The following is a 14142-nucleotide window of genomic DNA, read 5'->3' on the forward strand; positions in this document are numbered from 1 at the left end:
CTGAGCTAATCTAAAAGCGATCGCGTCACGTGCCATCAGTGCAGCGTCTCACGTTTCCACCCCCATTCCGTCATTTCACAGAATCCGTCAGCAATAACAACGAGGACGGTATGTACATACCAGCACGCCAGCTGGCCTCCAAGAACGGGTCCATCGCGAGAAGCCTTCCGATCTCAATGCCCCAGCTGATGACGCAGTTCCGAACGAACGATGAAGATTTTGAAGACGTGAGTTTTCGTTTACTTTGCAGTGTTGTGTATTTGTGGGTGAAGTGTGAAGAGCCTATAACTCATTACCACAGAGGGTTAAGAATAACAGGATGTCCTGAAGATACAGGCTTCCGAATTAGGGCAAGTGTACCATTAGTGGTGCACCTAAGGGAAAACTGCTAAAACACGGTGATAAAACCATGAAATATACGATTTTAATGTGTCATTCGATAGATCTTAAATCCTTCTATCATTCAAATGTATAAAAATCACGATTAATTTTAAATTACCCTGCAAAAAGCCTTGCACTAATAATAGGAACACTGTTTCTTTAGTGGAGGTATGTTTAGTGGTTTCTTTAGTGCCGCAAACCATTGATTTGGGACCCTCCACTATGGGTACTGATGTACCACTATAGGTACAAAGGAGCAAACAAATAAGCAAAATAATTGTTTTAAATAGTTTTACGGTTAAAATTCATGAATATTATTCGATTACTTGTATCGTTTTCGCATCGTTCATCATAGAAAAATATCACATAATCATTTATTAGTACGAAACATGTCAAAACACACACTACCTCCACTAAGGGAGCGTTTGCCCTAAGTGTTTACCTACCTTGATACCTTGATGGCTACAGCGTAGCGTCGCGCCATTGCCGGGCGTTTTGTAGAGTTCCATATTCGTCAGTCTTGGGTGAAACTTCTCCAGTTGTCCCGAACGTTTAGGGTCGCCAGGTCCTCTTCCACTGCGTACAGCCAGCGTATTCGTGGTCTTCCTCGAAGCCGCCGACCTCTACCTGGTTTCCTGCTGAATATTATTTTCACAATTCTTTCTTCCGACATTCGCACTAAGTGACCAGCCCACTGAAGTCTGCCGTATTTTACACGATTGATAATATTCGCATCTTTGTACACTTGATACAACTCGTGATTCATGCGTCTGCGCCACACACCATGTTCGAGTTTCCCACCGAGTATTATCCGCAGCACTTTACGCTCGAAAACACTTTCAACGTCCTCGCATCGTGTCCGTAGAGAGCCACCAGAAGAATCAATTGTTTTATACAGGGCGAATTTTGTTTTCGTTTGCAACCTGCGGGACCTAAGCTGGTTACGTAGTTCGTCCCTATTCGCAGCCGCAACACGTCTTTTCACTTTGCGGGAAACGTCGTTGTCACATGTCACAAGTGTTCCAAGGTAAACACGGGATTATCACAGAAGGCTGAATGCACAGAAGGCCGAATCACAGAAGGCCGAATCACAAAAGGTTGAATCACAAAAGGCCGAATCACAAAAAGCCGAAACACAAAAGGCCGAATCACAAAAAGCCATATCACAAAAGACCGAATCACAAAAATCACGGAAATCTATGTACACAAAAATGGATCATGGTCAGTCACAAATCCTGTCAATTTCAATATTTCTGTGGGCCTTCTTTAAGCTTGTGCATCTTGTCCCGCTTACCCTACTGTAAAATGTCCATAATATTGTAGAAAAATGTGCGGAATGTTTGTGGCCTTCACTAAAATTTATTTTAAAATTTCGGCCTTCTGTGATTCGGCCTTTTGTGATTTGGCCTTTTGTGATTCGGTCTTTTGTGATTCGGCCTTCTGTGATTCGGCCTTTTGTATGTTTTGGCCTTTTGTGCTTTCGGCCTTTTGTGATTCGGCCTTTTGTGCTTTCGGCCTTTTGTGGTAGACCCGTAAACATATCCCCATCAAACACTACCTCAGCACCTATACCACTATGCCTGACTCTATTCTCTACCTGCAACCATGTACTTCGTTTTGGTAGAATTAATGGTCAGGCCTATCCTGAAGGCCTCTTCCACTGACCTGCGATCGATTCCAATTAGGTCTATATCGTCCGCAAAGCCAAGAAGCATGTGCGACCTTGTGATAATATAGCCATTTCTCTGCACGTCAGGTCTCCTAATAGCACCCTCGAGTGCAATGTTGAACAGTAAATTCAAAAGCGCATCTCCCTGCTTCAATCCGTCTAACGTCACGAACGAGGTTGACACCTCGTCTGCGATCCGAACACTTGATTTCGAACCATCCAGCGTAGTACGTATCAGCCTAATTAGTTTCGCCGGAAAACCATTTTCAGACATTATCTGCCAAAGCTCATTCCTTTTCACTAGTACGTTGTACGCCGCCTTGAAATCAATAAACAGATGGTGAGTCTGCAAGTTATACTCCCGGAATTTGTCTAGGATCATTCGCAAGCTAAACATCTGGTCCGTTGTCAAACGGCCCTCACGAAAATCAGCTTGGTATTCACCGACGAAGGACTCCTCGAGCGGTCGCAGTCTGTTAAACAGGATGTGCGACAGAATTTTGTACGCCGAATTCAGCAGGGTAATTCTTCTGTAATTGGCACACTCCAGTCTGTGCCCTTTCTTGTAGATAGGGCGGATGAGGCCATTCAACCAGCCGGTGGGCAATTCTTCGTCCTCCCATACCTTCAGAAGTACTCGGTGGATCGACTGGTAAAGCTGCTCGCTTCCGTGCTTGAGCCCTAAGTGTTTACCAAGTACATAATTGGAATCGCAGTTTCGCAATGAACAGTTGCATATTAGATGATACGAAGTTCCATAATCCGATTAATAATTATCATACAAAAATGAATCATCACGCTGAATATTTGTCATGTGATAGTTGAGTCGGCAGTGGCCAACTTCTTGTTGAATTCTACCTTGCGGTATTTCTTCGGGGAGGGGCCAGTGCATATAGCACAACAACAAAGTTACAAGGGATCAGCCTCGGCAGGGCTAATCCTCTTTAGCCAAATCTTGGTCGGCCATAGGCGCTGCATTTCTATATAGCATAATGTGACTGACAGCCGTAGTTACTGCATTCCAGCACTCGGCATCCGCACAAATTCTCTCTTATATTGTTGGGGGACGTGTCTCCTCCGCATGTAGCGAACATGCGATCTCTCACAACAATGAAACTGGGACAATCAAACACGACATGCTCCGCTGTTTCCTCCACACCAGCACAATTGGGGCACGCATGAGATTCTTAGAGCCCGAACCTATGCAGGTACTGTCTATAGCAACCATGTCCTGACAGAAACTGTGTCAGGTGGAAGATCACTTCCCCATGGTTTTTTTTATACCAATCTGACACATTTGGTATTAGCCAATAAGTCCATCTACCTTTAGCGGAGTTATCCCATTCTTGCTGCCAACCTATGAGCGTCATCCCGGCCTGATGGGCGTCAATCCACGGTCTCTTTAGAAACCGGTTTACACTTGCTACTCTTAAGCACATGATCCTATACGTGCTTTCCTACCGCTTTAGAGTTCTGCTCGTTCAAAGCGCTTTTGACCAGCTTGGTCCTCCATACCTAAGTATGAATAGCGCCACGCCTGCCAGTAGCTTGCGTTTGCTGGCATTTATAACCGGGCTTTTGGACATCATTCTCGAAAGCGCCGTAGATGCCCTTTTACAGGCATATTCAACGTGGCTAGCGAAGTCATCAATCATTTCCCCAAGATGCCTAAAGGATCGCTTGATCTCTATGGTGCAATCACCTACCGAGACAAGCGCCCATTGCTCGGACTTGCGGTTATTGACCATCCCAGTCTTGCGACGGACCAGTCCTAGTTTCCTAGACTTCGTCCATTCCTCAACTATGGAGGTAGAGTGCGCTGCTGTCAACTCTACTTCCTCCATCGATTCGCCATAGACCACTAGGGCGATATCGTCGGCGAAGCCAACAATCTTAACACCCGTCGGAAAGGGCAGCCTCAGTACGTCGTCGTACATCGCATTCCATAACAGCGGGCCCAGGATTGAACCTTAAGGTACTCCCGCGGTATTTCGATTGCTTTTCTGTCCCTCTGTGTCATACAGTAGAATACTACCATCAAAATAGCTTTCTAGAAGCTTACACAACTGCACCGGTACCTGGAGGCGGTGAAGTGCGGGGGCTATCGCTTCCCAACTTGCGCTGTTGAATGCATTCTTCACATCCAGAGTGACAACCGCGCAGTAACAAATGCCGCTCATTCTATGCTCGATTGAGCTATTGAGATCTCAGCTGTCTGAACGACCGACTGGATAGCGTCCAGAGTAGATTTACCTTTCCTGAATCCAAACTGGCCGTCCGCACTTCCCGTATACGGTACTAGCCTGTTGAGTAGACCTATTCATATTTTCAAAAATGTCTTGAAACTCCCCAGTCAACCAATACTTTGATTTTTCATTGCGAAATGAACTTCTGGCCAAAATTTCACTCAATTTAGAGTAAATTTAGTTGTGCTTCAAATCAATTATGTGTTTTTGGGCTATTTTCAATCTTTAAAAAATCATAACTACCAAACGAAACATCAAAATTTTTCGGAAATACTTCTACATAGTAGTTTATCCAATTCTACGAACTTTTGCCGAACACAATTTTATGATTGGAGCAAGTTTTAACATAGTTTGGTTGAGGTTTGTATCTCAAGGTTCTTGAAAATCTCTTTTTTCGGGAATTGTTTTCACTGAACAGCATGCGTGCATGAAAATTTCGGATTTTTAATTTCCAGACATGATGACAATGCATATCTAAAAGTCAATCCCGTTCAAAGTAACCATTTATCTTACGAAAATAAATTGTAAAAAATAGGTAATTATGAAACACATTTGTAAATCCACTGTGCGTGAGCCAAGAGCACCACCGTGAGCTTCAAAGAATAAAAAAATGAACACGTTAGCACTGCCTTTTCTCAGTCGATGATGATGATTGTTTTCAAATCGTTCTAAATGATCAGTGAAATGCGATCAAAACAATCATCACTCGAAAAGAAAAGCAACGTGTAAGCTGTTGATGGTCAATGAATTCATAAATGTATTATGTTTGATTCCCGTTGACTAGGACCTGAAAAAATAATACTAATGCATGTTTTATATACCATGTATATTGAGAAAACTGTAATTTCTGGGTACAGCGGAGTACAAATTTGGATCAAACAATGTTAAAACTCAATTTAATCTTGTTAGCGTGTTCGACAAACTTTAACAGAATAGAATTAGCTTTCAAATAGTGGTAACAGCAAGTGGTTTTGATTTTTCACATGCTAGTTATGATTTTTCAAACCTTGAAATAAGCCCAAAAACACATTTTCAACTTGAAGCATACAGAAATCTTTATCAAATGAGCTGAAAATTTGACCAGACATTGTTCATGAGAATTGGCATGAGAATTCCGAATACTGCTTGACCGGTAGATTTCCAGACATTTTTTTAAATATGAGGATGAACCAAACTCTCCAACAACTTGTCGTATCTAGTAGGCAGATAGGTCCATACGCCGACGGGTCACCTGGTGGTTTCCCCGCCTTTGGTAGTAGCACCAATGCAGCGTTCCATCGTGATTCTGAACATGTCCGGATCCGCATTCACTGCTGCTTCTAAGACAACATTTGGGATACCATCGGGTCCCGGTGCCTTGTTTGACGCGAATGATGACACGACTTCAGCCAGCTCTTCGTTCGACGCCCTCGCCACTTCTGATCCTTCATCTGCCGCATACGGCTCTAGGGGCCATGGGCTTGTGGGATAATGCGGGAAGAGTACATCGATTATAAATCGCAGCAACTCGAGCGACTTCTCTGAGGTCTTAGTCATTACCACTCTGTAGGCGTCACTCCACGGACTCGAGTTGGCACTCTGGTATAGACAGGTATAGACTATCAAAGCATGCCCGTTTTCGACTCTTGATTTCCTTTTTGAGAGCTAACTTTGCCTCTCTGAATGTTTCACTGCGTTCTTCTCTTTGTGCTTCTGTGCATGCGCGTTACAGTCTTCGTCTAGCCCGAAAGCAGATTGCTCGGAGATTTGCACCGTTCACCGTTTAGATCCATAGCTTTCCGTTCGCGCCTCAAGGCTTCAGTGAATACTTCCAACCTCGGGCTTGAGTCGAGTTACATCGCACTGCCCTCCGCCCGCCTGGTATTATACTACAGGAATCGATTGATGACCGCTGTGAGTATAACCGTCATCAACGTGCCAGTTCATGGTACCTTAAAGGTTAGCACTACAGAACGTCACATTGATAATCGATTCTGCACCATTTCTGCGGAAGGTACTCACTGTACCCACATTTGCCAGCTCTACATTTAATGCGGCCCGAAGAGGCCAACTATTGTTGAAATCCCTGGTACAGCGGCTACCCCACTCAACTGCCCATGCATTAAAGTCACCAACTATAACTCCTGGCTGCCGATTAGCTAGTTCGGCTATCATCCTGTCAACCATGTGGAAAAATTGCTCAATCGACCACCACCTTGGGGGCGCGTAACAATCGCAAAACCGTCATTTGAAATAGAGACTACTTCTTGAATTGGGTATGGTCCTTTCGTCCCTATAGCTGCTAGCTGTTGAGACCTATGCGCCACCCAGTTCCCGTTGTTGGCTGGTATGCGATATGGGTCCGATAGTAACATCACGTCAGTCTTGGTTTCCGAGACTGACTGCCAAAGCAGCTGCTGGGCCAAACAACCATTTTAGCTGAAAACTTAATCGAATGGTCACATGCTGATGATGACCAATCGATTAAGTTTTTAGCTCAAACGGGTATTCTTTTCTTCAGATATGTGCCTTTGAAGTTTGAAGTTTGGCTTCGATTCATCTTCACCGAAAGGCGTGCTATCATGACGGAAGAATGGAACCTTAGGGAAACGTTTTTGTAAATGCTATGAATGAACAGATCATACTTACTTTACTTTTGATGGTGCTACGTCCTTCAACACATGACCTGCGCCACAATGTTACGCCAATTAACTCGATCCATGGCTGCTAACCTCCAGTTTCTCGATCGCCCCACACTTCCAAGATCCTGCTCCACTTGGTCAAACCACCTTCGTCTTGTACCGGTCAAATTTGAGGTGAACACCATTTTTGCGGGATTGTTGTCCGGCATTCTCACAACGTGTCCCGCCCATCGTACCCTTCCAGCTTTGGCGACTTTCAGGATACTGGGTTCACCGTAGAGTTGCGCAAGCTCGTGGTTCATTCTTCTGCTCCATACGCATGAACTGGCTGGATTTATTGAAGATCGTGCCTCGCATGTTGAAGCCCGCCCGTTTCATAACACCTTCTAGCGCAATATTGAACAGGAGGTAGGAAAGACCATCGCCTTGTAGAAGTCCTTTGTGTGTTTCAAACGGGTTTGATAATGCATCCGATATATTCACACAGCACTGTACACTATCCACCGTTGCCTTGATCAGTCTAGTCAGCTTCCCGGGAAAACCATTCTCGTCCATGATCTTCCATAGCTCTTCGCCGTCGATGGTATCATAGGCCACTTTGTAATCGATGAATAGGTGGTGCGTAGGGACTAGATATTCGCGACCCTTTTGGAGGATCTGCCGCAACAAAATTATTTGGTCTATCGTCGATCGCCCTTCCACAAAACCGGCTTGATAACTTCCCACAAATTTGTTTGCCGGTGGCGATAGACGGCGGAAGATGATCTGAGAAAGTACTTTATAGGCTGCGTTAAGAATGGTGATCGAACTATCGAGCGATCACATTCTAATTTGTCACCCTTTTTGTATATTGGGTATATTACTCCCTCCTTCCACTCCTCCGGTAGCTGTTCTGTATCCCAGATCCTGGCTAGCAATCGGTGCAGACAAGTAGCCAACCTGTCCGGGCCCATTTCAAGAAGTTCCGCTCCAATACCGAACAGATCATCTGTGATAGATTAAGAGTGGAAGATAGAAGCGATTGAAATATACAACCACAAAGTACGAGGAAAAGGACGGGCCTGGGATTGAATCCATGATCTTCTGCTTATAAAGCAGAAACGATAGCCATTAGACTACCAACTCCGTCACTTTGAACTAGAAACTAGAGGTCATTAACCAAATACTTCAATCTACAGTAGCGTAGCTGTAGCATGATTGGTGATACCTTCGTGTACTGAATGTAGATTGTAGGCCCAAGTCCCACCAGCCTCATTCTCTCAGCATAATGTCACCATAATTACACTTAATGTTGGCACACATATATCTGTTGATATGGCATAATACCTAGCTTGCTTCATTCACATCTATGGCATTCAGATGTTTGTCTTGTTACTGCTTTCAGCTTGCAATTCCTACACATTCTAGCTCGCGGTACAAAGTTATGTGGGATGTGTTTAAATTTCCCATTCTGATTGATTGAATTACAGCTCTTTCGCGTCACACACGGGCTTTTTATTTAGAATAAATCCAACAGAATACATATTTCATTTTCTTCTCCCCATACACTTCCAGATGAAAGAAGACAACGTGAACATTCCCGCCAGTATCCAGGCGCTGGCGAGGAGCGTCCACGGCGATGCGGTGTTCGGAGATCTGCCGCGGCCGCAGATTCAACGATTCAGCACACAGATCTAAACCCCAGATCTATACCCATGGTTAGTGCGATAGTGTTGAACCCATTATCATCATCATTTTCCGTCGAAAACGGAATCGAAACAAACTAAGTGTGAACCGAAGCGAACAGTCAGGCTTCGATGTTAGGATTTAAGGAATCAGTTGTCGATTTTTTGTTTCGTGTTTTCTATTTTTATTAAGGATTACCTATATTATAACAAAACAAACAATAATGCTATCGTATATATTGCGCCGCAGCCAGATTACGACCACGTTCAGTTGGTTACGTATATGTTTCATCTTTTGGGAAGATAGTTTTATCTTATTTGTATCATTGTAAGTCATACTCAGCACCAACGTCAGCGAATTCGTTAAGAAAAATTGTATCCGATATATGCAGCTCATGCGCGTTCGTTTTTTATAACCTAATTGTTTGAAAATGTTTGACACGTAGCTTCTCAGTTAAAAAAAAAAACTGAATGAATTGAGGAAATCGAAAGTTATAATCGAATTGTACGAATGAACTTTCCCATAAGAAGGGATAGAATTTGTTTGGTATCTTTTGTATTGGTAGAGATTTGAATCAAGCTTTTTGTTTTGTTGATTGGTTGTACTTCATTTTACTTTCAAATTTGTAACCGAAGTTGGATTGAGAAGAATCGTAATTGTTCTGTGTAGAGAGTCATGTTTTGCAATACCACAAGTTGGTTTGATAATTTCCAAATACTAATTTCAAGTAAGTAGGAAAGAAAATAGGAAGACAGTCAGACTCCTGTTTGGCTTTCGAAGCGATATGAGAATCTTAAAATTAGACTGAAAATATGCAAAGTTTGCGCTGAGAATATTACCGAATGTAGATCCGTCTATATGTATTGTGAAAGGCTATTAGAGCCGAGAGCTTCGAATGGTGATAAGAAAATAAAACAAATAATCTCCATAACTTGAACAGTTCGCTTAAGGTGTCCAATCTTTTTTAATCTGTTGATAGATAATCAATCTGAGCTATATTTTCACACGAACTTTTAGATTGCTAGCGTTGACGCTTCAATTTCCTTCTTTGTTACATCCTATACTGAAGTTAAGAATGAATGGCCTCTTTAGTGATTAGCATGGCAGTCCCGATTGGATATTGCAGTTAAAGGAGAACATTATGAGAGATAGCAGATTTTGTCGTTACAAGTAGGAGGTAAAGGTTTTTGAAAAAATAATATGAAAGAATTACAACACTCTTCCGTTAATGTTACTCTTTTAGCGACCAAAACCGATAAAAAATATCCTCTTCCCATTACCAAAACTACCTCCTTTGAATTTATACCGCAAAACATTGGGATATCCGTTAAGATCACCAATTGACTCAAGTATAAAAAGAGGCATTTGTAGGTGTTGCTTTTGTTTAATCCTATTATGAGTCGATGTTCTTACATACATAACCGATGAAAATATAGCAATATCTAAGAAGAATCGCTCATTTAACAATCATAAGTCGACATACGCTGTGTTAGTTAGTATGAACCTAAACTTCCTTCCCTCTTATTAGACCACCACAGCAAACACGAAAATATCAAAGAAATACAGCAGTGAGAATTTCAACTATTGAAAGCTAACAAAAGATCACAAATTAATACAAATTATTCACTGTTCTACAAGTTGTAATTTACTGCAGTCTATGGGTAGACCGTATACGTTAGAACACCATTTGACCCCCCTCTAAACCGCAAATTGTTAGGCGAAGAAAGTTGTGTCTTTTTTGGATGCGGGGAAAATGATTCAATATCATACAAATTCAACTATGCTGCAAAGCTACGGATGCGGTGTCCACGACCAACAATATGCAGCTGAGTAGAAGGAAACGCTGAAATGAATTATGAGAGAGAGAATAATAAAAACTATCATCTTCCAGCAGAACATATTGGAAAATGAACCGACAGTGTGCTTTATTTGATAGAAGGAAAGAAATACATTCAATAGTGATTAAACTAAGAGTGGTGTAGATGTGCATTACTTGAATTTGAAATACATTTCACTTTGTAATACATCTGTAAATAAGCCCTCTTTTCAACACAGTTCTTAGAGCAATTCTTCTTCTGTTTATTGACATTACGTCCCCATTGTAACAGAGCCTGCTTCTCAGTTTAGTGTTCCAAGAGCACTTCAACAGTTATTTCGGTGTATTCTACGAGTAGCGTGAGGTGAGAGTTCTCGGTTTCATATAGGGGATTGTTCAAACATTACGTAACGCAACAGGGGGAGGGAGGGCCAAGGAACAATTGGTAGCTTTTAAGATACTTACGTGTTTAATACAAGCTGCATAGCAGCAACCATTGCTGAACAAATTTTTAGTTGAAGCATTATTTGAATAAAATTAATTTCCGCTTATAAAAAAGCTGTTATTCCACTTGCAGTTTGTGTTTTGAATAAGAGCTGAATAAACCTCCGTAACTGCAAATATAGTAGCTTTTGTTCTACAACACATAAGAAGTTTAACAATTGACTGATTAAAAGCTTCTATAGGTTGTAGCCATAATTTTATTAGAATATTGAACATTTGATTAACAACAAATCGTACAAAAGTTTCAGTGTCTAATACTTAAAATGTTGACCAGCATGATTAGTAAAACTTACGGTATAAACAATGTGAATAACAGTATATGAGTATGCTCTTATTCAAGCAAAACATATTATGTCTTTTTATGTTATTTTCAAATGTTTCAAATGTTTTTCAAATCAAATCCAAGACATGTATGCGATGGATGGATTAACGTAATGGACGCAATGGCGACGTAATGGATCAACGAGGGTAAAGTTCGAATCACATTGGATTAAAAATATCAAAATTTAAATTTTCCAAATGTAGTGATCATCATCTGCGACGTTATTGATATCGGAAAAAGTTACTAATCATAACATTTTTAATGATAATCGAAGTATAAATAATAATTTAACAATAGTTACATGAAAGTGGTTACCCAACTTACAGTCAAGTGTCACAAATAAACATACATAGTTAATTATTGTTGAATAATGGTGATAGCTGAAAAAATGCCCTACAAAGAGCTGAGAAGATGGTATTTAGATCCAAATTTAAGTCAATGTTCAACATTTTTCATTGGAATGAATAATAGTAAAATCAACACTTATTAAACTTCTCCAAAGAATCTCTGTCGACTTGTCAAGATTGTTTTACTAATGAGTTGAACAAGTCATTTTTCCTTCTATTAAAGAGCCAATATTCCACCAAACAAATATAATTGCGTAAACAGATGTACAGGAGACGAACTAACGTTTTGGTTGCTTCACACTTCAGCTGTTTCCATGTTTAACATGAACATGACTAAAAGCTGAATAGGTATTTTATAAAATCCTAATACAACATAGATATATCATCCGAGCAGGTCATCCAAAGAAGTCCAAAATAACGATTACTAAACACATTGTTCAGCAACAAAGCAGCCTTACAAAAGAGGTCACACCATAGCCAATTTTTTTAAAAATGGACAAAATATCTAAAAATTGCGTTGTATTCCTAATGTATTGCAATGTTCAACCTACTAATTATTTATCTTTATTTGAGTGGCTTTTCGCCCTTGGCGAATTCGCCACTAACTTACTAATATATAAAAACATGTTGGATACAATAATAACTTATGCTTTCTCAATACAATATTCAATTATGTTTAGAAAATATTTTGAATCAGTCTTCTGACATAGGATTATTGATTAAAATATATTTTATATTTGTATAATGTTTAATAGATGGAAAAAGCACGACAAATAATTAAAATATTTACCTAGTAGAAATATTATACATTTAATAAATGAATTTTAGTATAGTTAGATGAAGAAATCAATTAAAGTTTTAACAAGTTAAAACTTATTATGAAATTCGATTAATCATTTCAGACTGTTTTTACTTTGTGAATAAACTTTATTTTTGATCAGCATTGAAATAAATTTTCTCACTGTGCGCTATAAATAGCCGACTGAGTTCAGCTCGCATCAGTACTGAACAGCAGCAGAAGAAATGCGCTTATTCAGTTGTTGATCAGCATCGCACGTGTTGATTAGTTTTTGTTGAATAGAAGCTCAAGCATGATCAATAATCAGCTACAAGAGGTTTATATTGGGCACTGGAAAGCTGATATATGAATTCAAGGATGGCGCAGATGGCAAGGTATACCGCTGACGATGGGAAAGTCTCGAGTTGGAATCCAGTATTCAGGTAATTATTAAAAGTGTGGTTATTAATTCATGGTAAAGGTATACACTGCATTTGATGTATACAGTATTAGCTATTTTTAGTCATTTATTTGTTTTCAATCAATTTTGTGGCAGTTGAATAAAAGCTGAGATGAATGCTTATAAAGCGATTTTGAAGTTGTAGAATAAAGTCAATATACAACGACACGCTTTATAACTTCTCCAAATTTGTGTGAACAACGCCTGAACAAAGGCTTCACTTGGAAATAATTAAAATGTTGTTAAACATGATGCTGAATTAAACTGCAATAATGTAGTTTGTTAAACTAGCGTTGTTAAATCTTCAATCCTTATTAAGCTAAGTGAAACCTGAATAAACATCATTACAATATATGATTACAGTCACTAAATGATAAGAAGCTTAATAATTTCGCCAGATTTGCTTGAACAATGTGTGCGTAGCAGCTGCAAAGTAATATAATAAAGCAACTATTCAGTATGTAGTTGTGAAAAATTGCTTAATAAATGATTATAAAATAGGCATATGTTTCTTGGGGGGGTCTTAACTGGTGTTACGGTCCATACAAAAATTTAAAATTTTCCGTACAAAAGTTGTTACGTGAGGGAGGGAGGGTGTCTAAAATTGGCAAATTTTGCGTTACGTGATATTTGAAAGAACCCTAGCGCGGGAACCATGCTCGACTCGAAGGAGGCGAGGCCCCATTTGATTTACACGGCTTCTGGCGACATTCTTCACGTCTATCAATCTCTGGCACTCTTCATCCAGAATTTTTTTTCCAGGTGTCTCTCTAGAGAACTATTCAAGAGATTCCTCCTGGAATTCTTATAGGGAGTCCTTCCGGAATTTCTCAAGGGATCCCTCAACTTCCTATAAAGATTTCACCAGTAATTCTTTCATAGACTACACCAGTTATCGAGAGAGGAGTTTTTTTTAGGAATTTGCCTAGAATTTTTACCAGAGTTTCGCCAGTATATTAGAATAAATTCCTCCAGGTGTTGTTGACGGGGTTGGTGGTCTGATGGCTACCGCTTCTTCTTCATAAGCAGAAGGTCATGGGTTCAATCCCAGGCCCGTCCCTTTCCTCGTACTTTGTAGTTGTATATCTCTCACTTGCTTCTATCTTCCATTCTAAATCTATCACCTCAAACTATTCGTTCATAGCAAACGCTAGAACCAGAGACGGACAAAAAACCGTTTCCCTAACGCTTCCATTCTTCCACGCGCATGCCTTACCTTACGCCTGATTCATAGGCAGTCTGCTAACCACAAAAGCAAACCTCTCTGCCATGCCTTTCCCCCAATCCAAACACTCCCGCATGAACTGGCGTAGATGCAGTGGTATATACGGTC

At 40.5% G+C, this 14142-nt stretch overlaps 1 protein-coding gene across 1 annotated transcript in view; it reads left to right on the forward strand.

The window, feature by feature from the left end:
- Nucleotides 1–10494, forward strand: part of LOC5579921 (nuclear transcription factor Y subunit alpha) — a 65783-nt gene extending 55289 nt beyond the window's left edge. The window contains exons 4-5 of the mRNA XM_021850125.1: nt 82–227; nt 8472–10494. Of these exons, the coding sequence (XP_021705817.1) occupies nt 82–227; nt 8472–8594 (269 nt within the window). The 3' untranslated portion in view covers nt 8595–10494. The remainder of the gene's footprint in view (nt 1–81; nt 228–8471) is intronic.
- Nucleotides 10495–14142: the final 3648 nt, after the last annotated feature.

This window comes from Aedes aegypti, chromosome 3, assembly GCF_002204515.2.
Source record: "Aedes aegypti strain LVP_AGWG chromosome 3, AaegL5.0 Primary Assembly, whole genome shotgun sequence".
Taxonomy (NCBI): domain Eukaryota; kingdom Metazoa; phylum Arthropoda; class Insecta; order Diptera; family Culicidae; genus Aedes; species Aedes aegypti.